General features: G+C 43.1%; 2 protein-coding genes across 8 annotated transcripts in view; one reads left to right on the top strand and one right to left on the bottom strand.

The window, feature by feature from the left end:
- Positions 1–21,178, top strand: part of DGKH (diacylglycerol kinase eta) — a 764,231-nt gene that overhangs the window by 698,796 nt on the left and 44,257 nt on the right. The window lies entirely within an intron of this gene.
- The window catches only part of MTA1 (metastasis associated 1), a 61,561-nt gene continuing 56,180 nt past the window's right edge, over positions 15,798–21,178 (bottom strand). For all 5 annotated transcript variants that reach the window (XR_014550955.1, XM_083624667.1, XM_083624666.1 and 2 more), the window contains 2 exons: positions 18,269–18,420; positions 15,798–16,400 (listed from right to left, as the gene is read on the bottom strand). Coding sequence is in view for 4 of the 5 variants with exons in the window: in XM_083624667.1 (XP_083480793.1) it covers positions 16,262–16,400; positions 18,269–18,420 (291 nt within the window). In the remaining variant the exon portion in view is untranslated. The remainder of the gene's footprint in view (positions 16,401–18,268; positions 18,421–21,178) is intronic.

Raw genomic sequence — 21,178 nt, 5'->3', positions numbered from 1 at the left:
ACTCTCACAAGATCTCACCAGAAGCTGCTGCCACACAACCTCAGTAAGCAAGGTGGAGGCAGGGCTGCAGGGACAGGCCACCAACTATGACATGGATCACTCCCTGGTGGCGAGCAAGACCCTTCTCCAGCCAAAGAGGACCCACAAAGCAGAAAGTGGCAGCCTCGAATCAGCACTGCCAGAACAGTCATACCTGAACATTGTAAACAGTTCTCTGATTCTGTTGAACAAACTCTACTGAACTGCCCCAGAGGCAGCATCAAAGCAAGGTGGAACCACCTCAAAGAGGAAACCTACAACACAGCTTTGAACTCTTTGGGCAAAAGAGAGCAGCAGATCCCCAGCTGGTTTGAGGACATGGAGGCTCTTGTGAACTACAGGTGTATGCCTTGTGAGAAGACACTTGCTGCCACCGGGATGAAATTTACGGCATGTAATGCTCTAAGAGAAAACATTATGAAAATGATATATAGGTGGTACATAACCCCAGTCAAGCTTGCAAAGATTTACCATTTGCCTGATAATAAATGTTGGAAATGTAAAGAAAAGGAAGGTACATTCTTTCACCTTTGGTGGACGTGCCCGAAGATTAAGGCATTCTGGGAAATGATCTATAATGAACTTAAAAAGGTATTTAAATATACTTTCCCTAAGAAACCAGAGGCCTTTCTCTTGGGTATTGTCGGACAGGGGGTGTTAAAGACGGACATAACTTTCTTTTTGTACGCTACAACAGCAGCTAGAATACTTATTGCGAAGTACTGGAAGACACAAGAACTACCCACACTGGAAGAATGGCAGATGAAGGTGATAGACTACATGGGCCTGGCAGAAATGACGAGCAGAATCCGAAACCAGGGAAGAGAAGCAGCGCAAGAAGAATGGAAAAAGTTCAAGGACTATTTAAAGAAATACTACAAAATTAATGAAAGTTAGAATGATGTTGGACTGGAAAGTAAACGGTTACTATTAGCAAGGGTTAAGACAAGGAGAATAAGGAAGATTAGATTAAATTTAAATTAAAATAAGGGAAGATTTGCTGAGTAATTGATAAGAATTTGGAATACAGAAAAGGGAGGCATGAGGAAGTCGGGGAAGAAAGGTATAAGAAATTAAGATATGAAATGGTACATGTTTTTTGTTTTGTTTTTGTTTTTGTCTGTTTATGTATTTGTTATATGTTTGTTATTGTTATAAAAACCTTTAATAAAAAAATTATTAAAAAAAAAAAGAGAAGACACTTGCTGCCATATGAAAGAATCTGGCAGATTGCCAGATGATGTGCCAGTGACTAGTGGCCAAAGCTGTGTCATTCAACTTGCTGCTGACCCTGGCAGCACTTGCAAAATGTACAAAGGTATGAAGAAAGCCTTTGGACCAAGAGTCAGAAAAACTCTACCTCCCAAAACCTTGTCTGGAGAGATCATTACAGACCTCAGCAAGCAGATGAAGTGATGGGCAGAGCACTATCAAGAACAGTCCTTGTGGGAAACCATGGTCTTCATCACAGCATCCAGACTTTGCCTGTCTTAGAAGAGCTGGATGTATCTACCTAACTCGACAATGCCATCAACTCTCAGGCATGTGGTGAAATCCCAGGAAAGAACAGAATCGCAACAGAAGAACTGAAAGTCAGCCTCAGTTTCTTCCTCATAACACCCCTTCATGAGCACCTCTAGCAGTTTGGGGAAACAGGATCCATGCAACAAGACACACTCAGCTCCATCATTGTGACCCTCTACAAAAACAAAGGTGACCGCCACGACTGTAACAACTACTGTGGAATCCATGGGGAAAGCCTTTGCCTGTGTAGTTCTCAACAGATTACAGTCACTCGCTGACACGGTCTATCCCAATTCACATTGTGGCTTTAGGGCCCAGAGGTCAACAGTTGACATGATTTTCTCACTGTTCCAGCTGCAGGCGAAATGCAGAGAGCAGAGAGACACCCCTTGTCTATTGCATTCATAGACCTGATGAAGACCTTTGACCTCGTCAGACAAAAATGACTCTTCACACTGCTCAACTAGATAGGATGCCCACCTAAGCTCCACAAGATGATTGTGTTCTTCCACAAGAACATGTGCAGCACCGTCCAGTATGATGGCTCATCCTCGGATGCCTTCCCTATAAAGAGTGGGTGTCAACTAAATCCAGGAGGTTTCTGTGTTTGGCAAAGTTTAATCAAGCATTGACTAATTCTAACTTTTACTAAATCATAACACGTTTAGGGGGATCTAGACCCAGCCCACAAACTCATAACATCACCCTCCCCTTAGAAAGAGGCATCTCATCATAGACGTGTAAAAGAATAGCATAAAAGTTAATGAGGACATTTAAAACAAATAATAAAAAGATCATAACACAATGGCACTTTTACCCATTCCTTTCAAGCAATCTCTAGTCCATCAAGAATTCTCCAGGCCACCTGCTTCCTTCTTGTTTGAGACTCTGTCCTGTCATATGGTGCCCAAAATCTTCCTGACACAGCACATATGGAAGGCATTGAGGCATATGTAAGTTGCCCACAATTCACTTCCATAAAGCAGCATGCTCAGTGCATAGGCTTGGTAGAACTTCACTGTGGTGTTGGTCATTAGCATTCCATATACCCTTTTGGAGAGGCGAGCCATTGCTGTACCTGCCTGAACAATATGTTTGTGCAGCTCAGCATCAATGGAGAGGTTGCTGGCTATGGTGAAGCCCTGACAGGCAAAATCATCTACCACCTCAGGCATGTGGTCACCAGTGGTGAAACATGGGGTGCTGGTGATGTCCTGACCCAATATATTGGTCTTTTTTATGCTGATGGTGAGGCTGAGTTCCATGCAGGCTTGGGCAAAATAACTGATGAGTCTCTGTTGAGCTTCCTCAGGGTGCACTGTCAAGGCTGCATCATCTGCAAAAAAATAAAATAAAATAAAATATTGCAGTTAAGAACCTGCCACCCATGGCCCAGAAATGGAAACAAGAAGAAATGCCTACGATTGAAGAATGGAGATCGAAATTAATGGATTACGCGGAACTGGACAGATTGACAGGGAGGATTCTCAACCGACGAGACCAAAGATTCACTGAGGACTGGAGTAAATTTACAGAATATATTAAAAATATTTGTAATAATGATATAACGTTTGTAAGTTTTCAAGAAGCTCTGTAAGAAGGTTTGGTAGAAATATTGTTTAAACAACATGGTAAGATAAGATATATATAGTGCAATATAAATTAAGAAATGTGAAGATTTGTGATAATTACGGAAAATTATCAGACATGTTGATGGAAGTCTAAAAGAAAAAAAGATGTGTGATGAGTTTTTGATGTTTAATGATGTTATAAATTTGTTTTTATTGGAAAATTAATAAAAATCATATATAAAAAAAGAACCTGCCATCCATACTTTTCTCTTGGCATGGAAATGTGGCAGCTTGAACCGATCCCCGTTGCTCCTTGAATGGATGTACACAACGTCCGTCTTCAGTTGAGATGAAGGCGTATGAGAGCAACAGGGAGACATATTATGACAAATAGAGTTGTGGCGAAACCACAGTCTCCTCAGCTTAATCCCTTATTTGTCTTCCCAAACTGAATACAGGCAACTCCCAGTTTAGGTGCATCTGAACAATGTGCAATCATGCACAAGCGCACAGTGCCAAACCTGGACGTAGCCCCAAAACGTCATAAAGACATCATGAGAAGGAGAGGAATGGGGCAGGAGCAGAGTGGATAGCCTGTGAATCCAAAATACCTAAAAGTACCAAGTGTGTGTTGTAAAAGAGGAACAGGGACCAGGAACAGCTCTGGTGTCCCGAAACTGAAGTTTGCTGTCCCAGCCCTCCTTTTGCTCTAACCCTGAGTTGAGGGCAGTTCTCAAGGCTCCAAGGGATTTATTTTAGTTCTCAGGATGAGGGAGCATCCTTGACATTCCTAGCGCTCCCCTGGGGGAGCTTGATTTCCTTTGTCAAATCTCTTTTACACACATGTAGTACCGCCCCAGTGGGAAGGTAAACCGTGTTTTCGTGCGCTGCTCTGGTTCACCAGAAGCGGCTTAGTCATGCTGGCCACATGACCCGGAAGCTGCACGCCGGCTCCCTTGGCCAATAAAGCGAGATGAGCGCCGCAACCACAGAGTCGGTCACGACTGGACCTAATGGTCAGGGGTCCCTTTAACTTTACTGGGACGCGGGTGGCACTGTGGTCTAAACCACTGAGCCTAGGGCTTGCCGATCAGAAGGTCGCGGTTCGAATCCCCGTGACCGTGTTCACTCCCATTGCTTGGTCCCTGCTCCTGCCAATCTAGCAGTTCGAAAGCACGTCAAAGTGCAAGTAGATCAATAGGTACCACTCCGGCGGGAAGGTAAACGGCGTTTCCGTGAGCTGCTCTGGTTCGCCAGAAGCGGCTTAGTCATGCTGGCCACATGACCCGGAAGCTGTACGCCAGCTCCCTCGGCCTGAAAGCGAGATGAGCGCCGCAACCCCAGAGTCGGCCACAACTGGACCTAATGGTCAGGGGTCCCTTTACCTTTACTGTAGCATGAAGCCAAAGGGTCCAGGGCCATGTGAGGGGGAAACGGTCCCTTTGATAGGGAAAGATGTTTATTAAAGAAGCTTTAAGTAGGCAAAAAGGGGAAGGTGTTTGGAAGAAAAGAGCCCGTCGCCACTTGAACAGCACAAGCCCTGAGCGGCATGACTGTCGCACCTTCCTCATGCCACCCTCCCCAGATCTGAGCCTTGCAAGGCCAGTCAAGGATGGGCAGTGTGGAAATGCGACAGCTATGCACCCCTCAATCCCAACCTATTGATGCAAATGGGAAAAGCCAAAGTTGCTCCTCATCTAGAAATTAAAATATTATTGTTGTTATAATAATATATTTTATTATTTATACCCCGCCCATCTGGCCGGGTTTCCCCAGCCACTTCGGACGGCTCCCAACAGAATTAATGATAAATGTTGTTATTATATAAGTTGTATACCACCCTTCATCTGTAGATCTCGGGGGGCTAGGTAGGAAATAATGTCAGAATATGTCCTGGGGGAACAAATAGCTGTTAAACAGCGAAATTACTGTTGCTTACAGGACCACTAAGAAGTGGGATTTGCCTTATGTGAATCTTGTACAGAGTGGGACCTCTAAATCCTTTTTTTATTACATTATTCTTTCCCACTAAAGTACCAAGCATCTCACAGTACTACTGTAGCTAATTACTCCTGAATTGTTATAAAGAATCATCAAGATGATAATTAGTTTTAAATTTAGTTGCTGAGTTCAAGCATCTTTTGGTGTTTTATTAAAATGCAAGTAAAAATGTATAAACAGGAAGATTACAAAGTAAAACGAGGATGTTAGAAAATAAGGTCAGTTACCTAAGGCAATAGTTTATAAAATATAGGCTAAACAAATACTGGTATTACATATTGGAAGGCTGAAACAGAAGAATAAAAAAACAAAAAATACAAAGCATATTTCTGAACCGTGGCATGAATAACAAGGTAATTAATGCAAAGAAATGGCATTTTAATCTAGCAATTATTAGAATGCAATGTTTCCGTTCAGGTTCATTTGCGGTTTACTATCTCTTTTAATTATGTTGTAACAAACTTCTGTCTTTTATTATGGTTAAGATGCTCAATGTTGCTCAGTTTTGAGAACGGGTCTAGATTTAAAAGTCAAAAGGAAATGCACCAGAAGAAACTAAAATAGCATTGCAAAATATCTCATTTTTTTATTTAATTTCTCCTGCTGGATTTATGTCAAAATTTGAAAACATCCTCCCCACCCAAGAAATAAAAACCAGCAGTTAAACAGTCCGATTATACTATTATTTGCACCTTCAGGAATGTTTTTTGGGGTGGAGCTAAGTAGACAGACTCTGACACACCTCTCCTTTCTCACAGGAGGTTCCTTTGCACACCTGGGCACAAGGATGGGATTGAGGCCCAGCTGAGGAAATCCTACCTCCCCAGGCACAGATTGGTTGCGTGGGGCCGGGTACGTCTGCCTGCTCAGCCATTATTGGTCTTGGGACCTGTCACTCTGCTCCAGCCAGGGGGAGCCCCACTGCGGTTGCACTTCTTGTCTTGTGCTCAACTGCTACCTGGCCAGGCTGAGAGGGATGCAGGGTGTTATGTACTGAGTTGAATAGGATCCAAAATGCAGCAGTCTGATTGGTCCTAGAGTCCTAGAACAATAGGATTCAGAATGCAGCAGTCTGATTGGTTCGCAGGAGCCACCCAATCCAACTCTGGGTGGAAGTGAATCCGCAACCTGATTGGCCTACAGGAGAATCCCAGAATTAGCCAGTCACGTGGGGCCGATTGTGTAAATAATGTATATAAAGCAGACATTTCGGGGGAACTTCCATTCCTCACTACTCTGAGCTGGATAAAGAGCATGAAATCCACTCGACTCCGAGTATACAGTGGTACCTCGGTTACATACGCTTTAGGTTACAGACTCCGCTAACCCAGAAATAATACCTCGGATTAAGAACTTTGCTTCAGGATGAGAACAGAGATTGTGCTGCGGCGGTGCAGCAGCAGCAGGAGGCCCCATTAGCTAAAGTGGTGCTTCACGTTAAGAACAGTTTCAGGTTAAGAACGGACCTCCAGAACGAATTAAGTACTTAACCCGAGGTACCACTGTATTTCACAGGGGCAGGCGGCAGCCCCCACAGTGAGCCTGGCAGCTGAGGAGCTGGCCACAAAACTCCCCATGGCGCTCCTGGGGCAAGGCAGCCTTGCTGGTGATGGGATGGATGGAGGAAGGCAGGGGAGCAGGAGCCGAAGGGCTGGAGGGAGGTTGTGGACTTGGAGAGGGATGCATGTGGAGCCCTCCTAAAAAAAATAAAAATCAGAGACCCACTGTGCCCTGTCTGTCTGCGTGCAATCTCAGCCCAGCTCACACACACCCCCAATTCATGCTGCCAACTTTGCTAGAAGGCATGGCGGACCCCCTTCAAGGTGGACCAGATTGAGGGGGGCTGGGCTTTTAACAACCCAAGACTCCCAACCACGTGGCTAGTCCTCAGTCCTTCAAGACACAGGGGGGTGGCTCTTCTATTTGGGACGGGCAGAGGAGATCCTGTGCAGGCCAACGGGCATCTGTCTACCTTCAACTGCAAAGATTTGGTCGCTAGGTCAAACGGCTTTAAAAGGAGGCAAGAGGCATGCAGACACATGGTTGTCTAGCAAGGGCTGTTAAATGGCCTAGCTGAAATAGAACCCCTATGTTCAGGGGCAGTCTATATCTGAATACATAGCTGTCAAGTGTCCCTTAATTGAAGGGACAGTCCCTTATTCCAGCGCCATGTCCTGCTGCTGTCCCTTATTGATGGATGTCCCTTCAATGTCCCTTAAATGATGTCCCTTAAATTTCAAAGGAAGCAGCTCCTCTCCCTCCCTCCCTGCTGGCCAGGGAGGAGGGAGGCTCCAACTGTGTTACTTGGCTGTGTTGCTCACCCAATAAGAAGTCTAAGAACGACTGGGGGTGGAGCTTGCATGCCTTGTGTGTGGCTAGTTAATGCAAGCTGAGGGGGTTTTTGAATGCTGGACGCCATTTTGTTGCACGTGCTGCTGCAAACTTTGCAGTGCAAAGCCAGGCTGGGGAGCCATCTTAAGTTGAGGCTGCATAGGCCTTGTGGTGCATGTGATTCAGATTCTATTCAGTTGAACCTCTGGTTACAAAGTTGGTTGGACAGTGTTCTCGGAGCTACCAGCATGAGTTTGACCAGACTGCAGGAGGACAGGAAGACTGGAGTGCCTGGAACAGGTGAGGCTGCACGTCCCTTATTTTGGCTGCTTGTCCCTTATTTTCAAGGCTGCTGGTCCCTTATTTTCAAATCTGTAAGTTGACAGCTATGTCTGAATAACAGGTGAGGAGGGCATTTCTGGTTCACTTCAGGCAGCAAAAGTTCTTGGGCCAGCCCTGCCTTGCACCAAACAAAAGGATAAGTTAGGAACGACTCCTGTGTGGGGAGTCGTTCCTAATTGGACAATGTGCTCTCCTTTCCACACATTCTCCCCTCAGGTGTCCATTGACATAATCGAGTGATAAGTTTAGTAAAGTGTCCATGCGAGCTGTAAACATATTAAATTTATGTCCTAGGGATCCTAGTAGATAACAAATGTTGTGTTCCTCATCCATTTTGCATTCTGAAATGTCTAGCTTCTCAATAACAGTCAGGAACTGTGTCACATGTTTATCACAATGTTTCTTAAGGGGCGCGGGTGACGCTGTGGTCTGAACCACTGAGCCTCTTGGGCTTGCTGATCGGAAGGTCGGCGGTTCGAATCACCAGCTCCCCGTCCCAGCTCCTGCCAACCTAGCAGTTCGAAAGCACACCAGTGCAAGTAGATAAATAGGTACCACTGCGGCGGGAAGGTAAATGGCATTTCTGTGTGCTCTGCTTTCCATCACGGTGTCCTGTTGCACCAGAAGCGGTTTAGTCATGCTGGCCATATGACCCGGAAAACTGTCTGTGAACACCGGCTCCCTCTGCCTGAAAAGCAGGATGTGTGCCGCACTCCATAGACCAGGGGTCAGCCACCATTTTCAGCTGTACGCAGGTCCACCATCCCTCAGACCTTGTGGTGGGCTGGACTATATTTTGAAAAAAAAATATGAACAAATTCCTATGCTCCACAAATAACCCAGAGGGGCATTTTAAATAAACGCACACATTCTACTCATGTAAAAACACGCTGATTCCTGGACCGTCCGCAGGCTGGATTGAGAAGTTGATTGGGCCTTTTACCTTACCTTACAATATTTCTTGGATTCAAGCTTCAGATAATATAAATTTCTCACACAGATACCATGTGAACACTTGCTGGAGAATCCATATGCTTTTTCTAAGTTTTGGTACATCTGAACAACTGTCTCACCTTCTTTGGGTGGTGTCTGTGATATTATCTAAGATGACAGATAGACACCGCTCATTTGTTCTGCTGCTCCCAGAATTTTGAGGCCTTACCTTCACTGGATTTTGCTTTCTTAATGTGTTCTAAAATATATAGTCTGTCAAAGCTGCTCCCCCCCCCCCATCTTCTGCACTGCAATTGCCTTGGGTTACCTTAGGCAATTTGGGGCTTTCATCAACAAGTGAATTGCTATTAGCCATTTTAAAAATCAAAACCCCCAACCTCCCTCCAAAAAAAACCTTCCAAAAATTACAATTAAAAAATCCTTCCCCCCTCAAAAAAGTACAATGCAAAAATGCTAGCATTTCAAACATTATAAGGATGCAAAAACCACAAATCCAAAAATCGTGCCTGTACTGATTTGAAAGGGATATTTAATCCCTCCACAATAACTCAGAAGCGTTACAACACAACACTGCCATCTGTTGCGCAAGATACTAATTGCAACAGCAAAACTTTTTCTTTCTTTACAATTCAGAAGAAGAAGAAGATTCTAATTCCTAGAGGAGGAGCAGCTTTGCCCATTTCCCCTTGCATTGCCAGTAGGTGTTCCCTTCTGTCCTTCTCCCCACTTTCTCACTTGTGAGTTATTTTAAGCCAATTCAGTATCAATGGTCCTGTGTGTAGATGACTGTGCACACCCTGTTTCTTACAAATGTTCAGGGCCCAGCTGTAAATTCTGTGAACCGCCCTGAGATTTATGGGCATAGGGTGGTGTGCAGATTAATATAAATAATCAGCACACACCTTGGCAGTTTTCTGGTTTTGTGCAAATCTGAGGGATTAAAGAAATCTCTCTCTCTCTTTCTCTCTCTCTCATATCTATCCCTGACCCTGAAATAGTTATGAGCAGGCTGAAAAAGAAATGAAAGCACTGAGCACTGAGGAAGCAGTAGGTATGAAAAGAGGAATAGCAAAAAGTGATAATCTATCCTCCCAAAACATTGAAACAAATAATCTGTCACCCCAGATTTCCCCACCTTATTGCATTGTCCCTTTATTGGGTAAACTTGAATTTACCCAATAAAGCAGCATGACTGAGGGTAATGTCATATGGACTATGCAAGTTAAACAGGAAGGCAAACAGCTATAAATACGCAGTAAACTTTGGAGTTGAGAAACCCCTATACCATCAGCTTAATATCTGAGACACCAACTGCAATGTTAGGGTCAGGATCTGGGGGTTAGGGGTTAAAGGTTAGGGTTCAATGGTCAGGGTTCAGATTAGATTTAGGGTCAGGAACAAGCTTAGGGTTTATGGTTATGGTTTGGGCCAGGGTCAAGGGGACAGGGTTAAGGTTAGGGTCAGGAGACAGTGGTTGATGGTCAAGGTATAGGGATGAGAGGTCAGGATCAGGCTTAGGTATCAAGTGTCAAGGTTAGAGTTAAAGTCACCCGCTTTGGGTGATAACTCCTGAGTGACCCCAACCCAGAAATGCCTCAGGATAATACTCAACAAATATCTTGATTTCCATCACCAGCCTGTACAATATGCCAAACAGACCAAAACAGCCAAACAAGAACTGTAGTACTACCATAGCTGTCAACTTACAGATTTGAAAATAAGGGACCAGCAGCCAAAATAAGGGATTTTAGTCAACCAGTTAAAAGGGACCAGATAATTTTGGAGACCAGTGCCAGTTTTTAGCCCTTCATTTCCAGAGGTTGCTGCTCAAGATACCAGCCGATGAAACACTGTAATTAAATAACTACAAGCAGCAACCACTTTTCGCACAAAACTAAGTCCAAGCTACAAAGATGCTGCTGCAGTTCTGTATCTTTTCTCTCGTGCTCCATCTGCAGCTCTCAATTCCATCAGGTGGGGCGGGAGAAGGGGGGGGAATAGCTCCCAAAGTAAACCCACAGATCAGACCATCTATGCTAGTCTACCACTACAAATCTGTGGGAGAAGCGCTTGCGGTCCTTCCCTTGTAGCCCTTGGAACGCCTGCCCACGCCTCTGCCTCCTCCTCTTCCTCCTCTCTCTGAACTGCTTTCTCTATGGTTGGCCGAAGCTGGTGAGAGGAGGCCGGAGGGGGGTGGGCCGAGCAGCCAAGCAACACAGTTGGAGCCTCCCTCCTCCCTGGCCGGCAGGGAGGGAGGGAGAGGAGCTGCTGCCTTTGAAACCCGGGAAATTTAAGGGACATCCATCAATAAGGGACAGCAGCGGGACACGGCGCTGGGATAAGGGAGTGTGCCGCCAAATAAGGGACGCTTGACAGCTATGAGTACTACATTGTGAAGTAAGCAAAAAGGTGCTCCAAGTGCAAGTTGTGCTCTCCAAAATGTTCCTACTCAGCACCTCAAAAAAGGAGACTGTTGCAATCCCACACTATAAAGAGGGTCAGAAGGGGCATAGGTCTCATCCAGGCTGCAAAGAAAGACCCCGATCTTCCAGTGCTTTCTCTAAGCCAGCTTGTCACATAACTCCAAATGCAAAACAGGCTCTTCAAATGCCCACTTTTTTAGGATAATCATTTCCTGAAATGGGAATGTTTGCTTCTATTGAATTGCTGTGTATTTTTTCGCACGGCGTTTTTCCTTTGGCAGTAGCTCTCTCATGTGATTGGCTGAGTCACATGAGAGAGGCATTCCATTCTGTTGTGACTCTTATTCCAGGAACTGTCATTTTTATCAGCTTTTTCTGTTTCTTCCGTCTGGGTGTGCCTATGTGAGGAGAATGGCTGCTGAGAGAGGTTTCCCTGGATGCTTCCGAGGGCGGTATGATCTGTCTAGGAAGAAACCTGTGCTCTCTATAAGGAACAAAGTGAATAAGCAGGAGATTGTAGATATGTTCTTCTCAGTTATATGTTTTTGAAAGCAAAGTTCTTTTGAAAACAAAGAGACTGGACATATCATATCCACACACCCCATACCTGAGAGATGGGCAGGACCTGAGCTCTGGCCTCCCACTCTCCAACAAGGGTCAAGGGTCCAAAGAGAGTGGTAGAGAGCCTTGACTGATCCCTCCCAGCATCTGGAATCCAGACCAGACTTTTGACGGAGCCGGCCATCTTGGCTGATTATGAGTAAACCAAACAGCTATATTGTAATGAATAGGCTAGGATTAGTCGTTTTAGAGCCACAGGGCTCTGGTTTATTGCGTAGTCTTGTTCCAACCTTCTGCCTGCTTTCCCCCTACTTTTTTCAATATAGTTTCCTAATCTGACCACTGCATTGTGTGTGTGTGTGTGTGTGTCTGCCAACCTCAGGGTTCTGGAATCCCCTTGTGCCGAGACGCCTGGAGCCCATGCTATTGAAAGTTTCGGACCAGTGTTGCGAAAGTCCAGCACGCTCTTCTGAGATATGGGATACTTGGGGAGTTTGGGCTGCCTTTACACTGCAATTTATAACTGTCTCAGAAACGCAGGGTGTGTTGGTCTCCAGAGTTCCTGGCTTTTAGGAAGGTTATGTGGGAAGCCTCATTCAGCATGCTAGTTAATGCATGAAGGGGTTAAGACCATAGAGTAAGCTGTTTTCCTAGACTTAGCTAGGTTACGCCCCCTCACCTTTAGTGATGAACAATTTAAAAAGTGCATTGAAACAGGATATTTAAAGGGTCTGTAAATGCTTTGCTGCATGTTTTGCTTTAAAACCTCTCCTGGGGCTCTCTCTTACCAGAGAGTATTCTGCCTTACATGTGGACCTAGGGATCCAGCAAATTCTTCTTTACTAAACTAATCAAATAACTACACAGGTTATGGGCTCAGAATGTGCAATATTTTGCTGAGATTCTAGTGAGGAATATTATGCAGGATTTCAGCTTGTTGAAGGAATTTAAAAACTTGGTTTTTTAGAGTGGAGAAAGATTTTTCTCCCTCTTCTGCAGTAGGCAGAAGTTTTTTTTCTTTGTTGGAGATTTTTTTAGAAGTGTCTCTTTTTACGATAAGACAGCCAAAATCTTGTTGCTGCTCAAAGCTGCAGACTGCTTAATTTTACTCAATGGAACAGGTTGGAAAGCATTATGAAAGTAAGAGGCATTATAGCTTGCATCAAGGAAGAGAAGCCTAGAGCTGGTGCAGAATTAATAAAATGGGAACAGCAGAATGACATAGCAGTGTCTATTAATTTGGATAGTTTTTCAGACACCCAGATGGTCCACGCTAAACATTGTGATACTGCTACCGAGATGACTGACAATTTACCAGTCTTTCGTATTTACAAGCACACATTCTCATCAAGCTTGAAGGAACTATTCAAATTAAAGCTTCAGTCCAAGAAAGACTAACAGTTATGAGTTCCTAGCCATTACTGAGGAACTGGAACAAGCAGATTTTAAAGTGGATGATGTACTGAGAGTCTGCTACTTTTTGGAGTAACAAAGGCAAAAGTAACCCTAACTGATGTCATTGTTCGTTTGAGAAAGGAACAAAAAACCCAATTTCAGAAAAAAGCCAAGGCTCCATCCGAAACCTATTTGTTTCAGATGTAATGAAGGAGGACATATATCCAATTGTTTTGAAGCCCCAAACCCAGCAAAATCCCCTTCACTAAAGCAACCAAATCCCAAGGGAATCAAAATAAGCTATTTTCTTTTGCACGGGAAGAGTCTAACTTTAAATAACTGTGATACAAAATCAAATAAGTGGTTAATTGATTCAGGATTTCTTCTCACATGGATTATGATAAATATTACTTTGGAGGCATTAAGAATATTAATTCATCAGTGGATGGAAGTATTCAACTGTTGATACCATGAAGATATTTAATTTAAATACCGCCCTATACCTGAAGGTATAGATATGCAGATCTATGATTTATTTGACCATCACAACTGACAGTTGAGGGGGATGTGCCAGGGAAACAGACAAGCTCAGGTGAAGAGACTTTGCTCTAGTTTTAATATTTCCAAGTATAAATTTGTCTTCATTTTTGAAACTCTTTTTTATTGATTTTCCAAGGTACGTAACAAAGAATAAACAATAACCTAACACAATTATTAGGGTCTGTGACAAGCAAGATTACTGTAGTATGGTAAATTGAGTATGACATTTTGCTTGGTTAAATGCAGATATCCTGGCCTGGCCCTGATCCGAGTTTTGTCTGTGTTCTTTCTCTGAATAATTCACGAATTTTAAAAAATTTGATGACATCTGTGACAACTTAAATTTTGGGTATGTGTTTTAAGGATTTTCTTTTATTTCTTTATGTATATATGTTAAAACCTTTTAAAGTATGACTGAATTTTATGTTACATTTTGAAATCTATTTTGTTTTGTGCCCATGAGGCTCAACAAGTTTCCTGTAACACAATTTATTTGTAAGAAGTATAATACTCCTCCTGCAAATGTTCTCCATATGTGGCGGGGATGCTTAACAAGTCATGGGCAGAAATTCTAGCACAGTGAGATTTGGCTTAGATTTAAATTAATCTTGTATAATCTTATAGAAAAAAGTCTTATAGAAAAAAATCTTATAGAAAAAAGTCTTTCTGGTTCATATAATGATGCAGTGAGAGAGTTCACTAGAAATGTTCACAGGCTTTCAAAGGAGAGAGATGCCGGCTCCTTCAGAGGAGGAACACCTTTTATTCTGGATGTAAAACCACTGATGTCCAGATCTATTAAATATAGCAGTTCTTGGTAACTTTGGTGAAGAAGGGAGAAGCCAAGCCCTGGAAGCTCCAGCTGGAGATGAAGGCCTTCTCTCCTCAAAAAAACTCTTTTTTGTCCAGGATTTGGGTCAGTGTACAAAGAAGTATGGAATGAGTCCCTGCCCGAAAGCATGCATTTCTCCCACAAATTAAATGAGATGCTGAAGTAAAATTCAAATTGATATAGCCAGATATTGCCTGTCAGCAAGACAAGCTGAGAGGAAACCTTAGTATCATTCTTGCTGGGAAGAAAACTTTCCAAACATAACCCAAAATTGCTGGAGAATGGCAGTGACTCTCCAAGATGGAAACCAGGTCCCTATAACCAGGGCACTTAAATAATGCCTGCTATATTGCAGCCATGCTGGGGAAAATACTGGAACACAGAAAGTGAGGTACAGTGGTACCTCGGGTTACATATGCTTCAGGTTACAGACTCCGCTAACCCAGAAATAGTGCTTCAGGTTAAGAACTTTGCTTTAGGTTAAGAACAGAAACTGTGCTCCGGTGGCACATCGGCAGCAGGAGGTCCCATTAGCTAAAGTGGTGCTTCAGGTTAAGAACAGTTTCAGGTTAAGAACGGACCTCCGGAACGAATTAAGTACTTAACCCGAGGTACCACTGTATTTCTCAACTTAAAAGTAAAGGCTCCATAATTAAGTCCCTACCCACAAAATAGACTAAAAAAACCCCATAATGACAAGAGGTCCCCCTAGATTTCCCTGTGTGGCTGCTGTTGTGACTGCAATCAATCCTATACATCAGGGGTCAGCAAACTTTTTCAGCAGGGGGCCGGTCCACTGTCCCTCAGATCTTGTGGGGGGCCGCACTATATTTTGACGGGAAAAAATGAATGAATTCCTATGCCCCACAAATAACCCAGAGATGTGTTTTAAATAAAAGCACACATTCTACTCATGTAAAAACACCAGGCAGGCCCAGCAAATAACCCGGAGATGCATTTTAAATAAAAGGACACAGTTTACTCATGTAGAAACACGCTGATTCCCAGACCATCCGCGGGCTGGATTGAGAAGGCGATTGGGCCGGATCTGGCCCCTGGGCCTTAGGTTGCCTACCCATGCTATACATGAAACCGCAGAGAGATCAAGAATAATATTCCTACTTGGGATGAGGGACAGCTTTAAATGCACAGGGGGCCCCTTGTAGCAGAATACTCCTACTGTCCATTGGAACTCCCTGTCATGCGTCCATGTAGAGGCAAAACTGCCACAAATTTCCTAAAACCAAAAGGAACCAGGAGCAAAAAGCCCACCAAACCTGTAGCTGGTTTCTAAATCCTATATTTCCAGGTGTAACAGACACACATTGGCACTTTTATCTACAAAGAAATAAACACAAAATGGTACTGTTGACAGAAACACACGAACACGACACAACCGTCTCATAAAATGGAGGGTCTTGCTTTACGAAAAGAGAAAAACAGAATATGCGGAATATCCGTGTCTCCAATAAGTTACATTTACATTGCTTCCCACTTGCTTACAAAAAGAGCAGAATAAACTACAAGCAAAAGAAAATCTGCTAAAGGAGAAAGAGCGGGTGTGTGTCATCTGTGGCCATCAAGAATCAGAGCAGGCCCAACTTCCGCCTTGGCGTAGTTTTGTTCCTTCTCATTCATCAGCAGCGGATTCCCATTCTGTGGCCACAGAACTTACAGCACAGTATGTGGGAGTTGGGAAAAGTTCTCTGGCAACTCCATCAGTGTTTCAAGGGCTAGTCAGGTTCGTTTTAGTCCTCAATGATTATTGGCTCATCATTCACAGGCTGCTGTAGATGTAAACCTGTTACTGGCCAGAGGACAATAGGCTTGTAAGGCCGTCTTGCAGCTTGTCTTGCTTCAGAGAAAGAAAGCAACTTTCGGATTTTCCTGGGAGAGAATGAAAAGAAAACCTTGTCACGAGACTAGATACTTGCAACTTTCTTTTCCCGTTTTTATCAGTTGCTTCAAGATCTGTTCAGTTGGGGGGCTGTATAAACATGCTGTTTCCTTTGTTCTATTATTATTTTAATTTATTCTCCACTTTTCACCCTAAGGCGGGTTACAATAATTTAAAATAAGGCATTAAAAGCAGTTTAAAACAACCTATAATCACAAAAATAGGGTGGGTCCTAAAAAAAGTGGTGCTATTACTTCCCTTGATCTGGACACTAGACTTCTGTTGATACAGCCTAGAATAGCATTTACCGTATTTTTCACTCTATAAGATGCACCAGACCACAAGACACACCTAGTTTTTGGAGGAGGAAAATAAGAAAAAAAATATTCTGAATCTCAGAAGCCAGAACAGCAAGAGGGATCGCTGCGCAGTGAAAGCAGCAATCCCTCTTGCTGTTCTGGCTTCTGGGATAGCTGTGCAGCCTGCATTCGCTCCATAAGACGCACACACATTCCCCCTTACGTTTTAGGAGGGAAAAAGTGAGTCTTATAGAGCAAAAAATACGGTACTTTTTTGGCTGCTGCATCAGTTAACTCAGTTAAGCCCTAGATCCTTTTCACATGTACTACTGGCAAGCCAGATGTCCCCCATTCTATATTTGTGCATCTGGTTCTTCCTGCCTAAGGGCAGAACCTTACAGATGTTCCTATTGAAATTCTATTGGTTAGTTTGGGCTCAGTTCTTCAAACCGTTAAGGTCAACTTGAATCCCAATTCTGTCTTCTGCAGCAATGTTCTGCTGAAAGCTGTATTGAATTCCAATGGCAAATTATTAAAGAAATTCTTAGAGCCGATTGCCATCCTTAGTGACATTGACAAAATGAAAGGTCTGCTGTCTAGCATGGATAAGCCTGTTCAATACAGCTAAGTTTGCATTAAAAGCTTCCCAACTCATGAAAACCTGTGTGTCTGGCCTCACAACATGTGCCACTTAGTTATGTGTTTTATGTATTATATTACACGTGTTTTACTATCCAATTCTCATTTAAATTTCCTTGCTTGCTAAAGTATGTTTCGTAAAACTTTGCTGGAGGTTTTTAAGCAGAGGTTGGATGTCCATCTGTCATGAACTCAGTCTGGTTCAGTCGGAAGCACAATCATGGGGAAGGCTGCTGACCTGACAGTTGTGCAGAAAGCCATCACTGAGACCCTCCATTAATGTGCTTCGTTACAGCACTTTGGAAACATCCAACTTCTTCTGCAATTACCTTTTGAGGCTTTCCCTCCTTATGGAGGGTCTCAATGATGGCTTTCTGCACAACTGTCAGGTCAGCAGCCTTCCCCATGATTGTGCTTCCTACTAAACCAGGCTGAGAGACCATTTAAAGGCTCAGGAACCTATTGCAGCTGTTATGGATTGAATAGCTACTTCACCTTTTCACAATATTCTAAATTTCTGAGATTGTTAATTTGGGGTTCTCATCAGCTGTACGCCATAATCATCGCAATTATAACAAATAAAGGCTTGACATATCTCGCTTTGCATGTCATGAGTCTATCTCATATATTAGTTTCACCTTTTAAGTTGAATTACTGAAATAAAGGAACTTTTCCACGATATTCTAATTTTTCGAGTTTCACCTGTAAGTGGTAAATTCAGCACAGCAGGCTAAGGAGGACTCAACTTTTGGTTGAAGATGGCCATTTCACCAGGTCTATTTTTTTCAAAAAAGAAACTATTGATTCATTTCAATCTTGCTCTATCTTTTCAGAAGCTCAGTCATCAACCAATTGTAAATTGCATTTGATCGCTCTTAATAGAATCACAGAACGGACTCTTACTGAAGTGCACATGCTACCTGGTTTCCTCGGTGGCCATGTAGAAAACATCGTCAGGAGCGTCAATCCAGTTCATCCTCTTCCTTTTCACTGGAAACATGGTTCCACCACGGATTAACCGGACTTTTGTTTGGTATGATTTCCCATTGAGTAGCAAGTTTCGACTTGGTCCCTAACGCAATACATAAAGAACAACAAAAACGTTATGGGTCCCTGCAGAAACCACTTTAGGAACAAGTACAGTCATACCTCGTTACATTTGCTTCATGTTACATTCTTTCAGGTTATGTCCCGCGGCGACCCGCAAGTACCGGAAAGGGTTACTTCCGGGTTTCGCCACTCGCGCATGCACGGAAGTGCAAAATGATGTCACGCGCATGTGCAGAAGCGGCAAATCGCAACGTCGCTGCGGGTTGCGCTCTTTTCATGTTGCGAACGGGCCTCTGTAATGGATCCCATTTCAACCAGAGATACCACTGTATCTCTTAAATGGACAGAAAATCAGAACTTTTCTTGCTGTCAATTCCTGCTCTGATGGGAGGCAGGGGAACATCCAGTATCATGTGAGATATCCCTGACAGGAGATAGAGCATTAGCAGTTGGAGGGGTCCAATTTCTCCTAACTGTACTGGAGCAGAGACCCTATATAAGGGGGGGGGTTGGGAGGGTCCACCACTATCTGTGGGTGACAAGCATTAAAGAGCTACCTTTGAGAGAGGACTCTGCATCTTCCTTTCCCTTTCTCTGTTTTTTTTACAGATAGGTAGCCGTGTTGGTCTGCCATAGTCAAAACAAAAATTTTTTTTTCCTTCCAGTAGCACCTTAAAGACCAACTAAGTTAGTTCTTGGTATGAGCTTTCGTGTGCATGCACACTTCTTCAGATACACTGAAACAGAAGTTGCCAGATCCTTCTATATAGTGAGCCTGTTGACGACTCTTAACGACTGCAATAGGTCTTACAGGAAAAAGCACCCCTTGCTTTTTCCTGTAAGACCTATTGCAGTCGTTAAGAGTCGTCAACAGGCTCATCACAGCTATCTGCCAATCACCCATTCCCACCACCCTTCTGAGTAATACCCCTCCCCACCTTCTCACTATATAGAAGGATCTGGCAACTTCTGTTTCAGTGTATCTGAAGAAGTGTGCATGCACACGAAAGCTCATACCAAGAACTAACTTAGTTGGTCTTTAAGGTGCTACTGGAAGGAAAAAAAATTTCCTGTTTTTTTTGTTTTTATCCACATTATTTTTTTCATTTGAAGGGTAGTTTGAAGGGTACTCAGTATGTCTTCATCATGTTCCCAGGACAGTTTAGCAAAGCAAAGCAAAGCAAAAGCACAAAAGTAGCAGCAAAAGAATAGGTAGCATCATAGAGACATCGTGCCCTCCTGGCATAGAATCACAGAATTGAGAGTTGGAAGGGACCACGACGATTTCAACCCCTGCAATGTAGGAATCTTTTGCCCAACTTGGGGCTTGAATCTGTGACCCAGAGATTAAGAGACTCCTGCACTCCTTTATAAAAGTAGTCGGCAGCACAGAAAACAAACACCATTCAGCATATAAGCAACATACAGAAGATTTAAAAGCTGGTGGAAATAAAAACATGGTTGGGTGTTGAAATTACAGCATTGACACATTTCATAGTTGGGAGTGTCACATCTAAGGTCACAACTGTGAAGAAAGGCTCTAATGTACCCCGCCATTTCTTTAAGCCAGGCTAATGCAAAAATGGTTTTTAAGATGCCCACCTGGGAGAGGGAATCAACCTGGCCAACTGATTCTAGATCTTATTGGTCGGAAGAGCTGGGGGGCACCCCCTGTAGGAGAGGAGTAAGACTTTTAAAATGAGGAGCAACTAATGCCACAGAGGACAAGAGTCAGGATTCGAGATGATGTTAAGCATTGTTGGCAGGGACATCCTGAAGGCCTTTAGGGAGGTGTTCTTATATGCAACGGCCGCAGCTCAGACTTTGGTGGCAAAGGGGTGGAAGGAACAAGAAGCCCCGACAATAACAGACTGGCATTACAAGCTACAAGAAGTTGCTGAAATGGAGCAGTTAACAAATACCCTGAGGGGCAATTCAGAACAAAAAATTATGGAAAAGTGGGATAGATATAAAACATATGTTCAAAAATACAGTAAAGGTTCGCTATCTATGCTAGCATTTGATTGACGTTGGAGTGAGACTGAGTTGAGACATAAGACTAAGAGCGCATATTGATATAGGAATGTATTAGATAAAATGTAAAGAAATATACAATAATAAGAGTACATTCATTTGTAAAAAAGGAATATACAACGGGATAGACAGGAAGGGTAGTGTGTTGATATGTATATTATTATTTTTTGGGGGGGTTGTTTTTCTTTTTTCTCTTTGTTATTTCCTTTTTTGTTTCATTTTCTTTCTAGGTATATAAAATTTGTATATAATTTTTGTATAAATGTTGGAAATTATATTATAGTAAGTCCTGTAATGTAATATGACAATGCTTACTGATGTAATATAAGAATGTTAACAAATAAATAAAATGCAAATTCACAAAAAAAAGAACAGATTAGAGAACTGGGCCAGAACTAACAACACAAATTTCAACAGGGACAAATCTTAAGGTTCTGCACTTAGAAATAACAGGCTGCGCAAATGCAAGGTGGGGGACAAGGAGTCCCTGCAAGTAGTTGCTAACATCATTAAGACAAAATTATTATGAAAGAACTGTTTGTCAGAGTTCAGAAAAGGAGTGCAAAATTAGATCTGGTTGTAATATTTGCTCGATGACAACTTGACCTAGTGGACAAGCCCAGAAGTGAAAGATTCTCAGATTCTATACCGTCTTCAGCACAAAAGATATGTTGCCATTCATGTAATGCAATTTCACAGAGGTGCTCCATGCGCCAATTTCTGGCTGATGCGATTTGTATTGGCAG

This window comes from Podarcis filfolensis, assembly GCF_964270895.1.
Source record: "Podarcis filfolensis genome assembly, chromosome: 7".
NCBI lineage: Eukaryota > Metazoa > Chordata > Lepidosauria > Squamata > Lacertidae > Podarcis > Podarcis filfolensis.
This window is presented reverse-complemented; position numbering and strand designations above follow the sequence as displayed.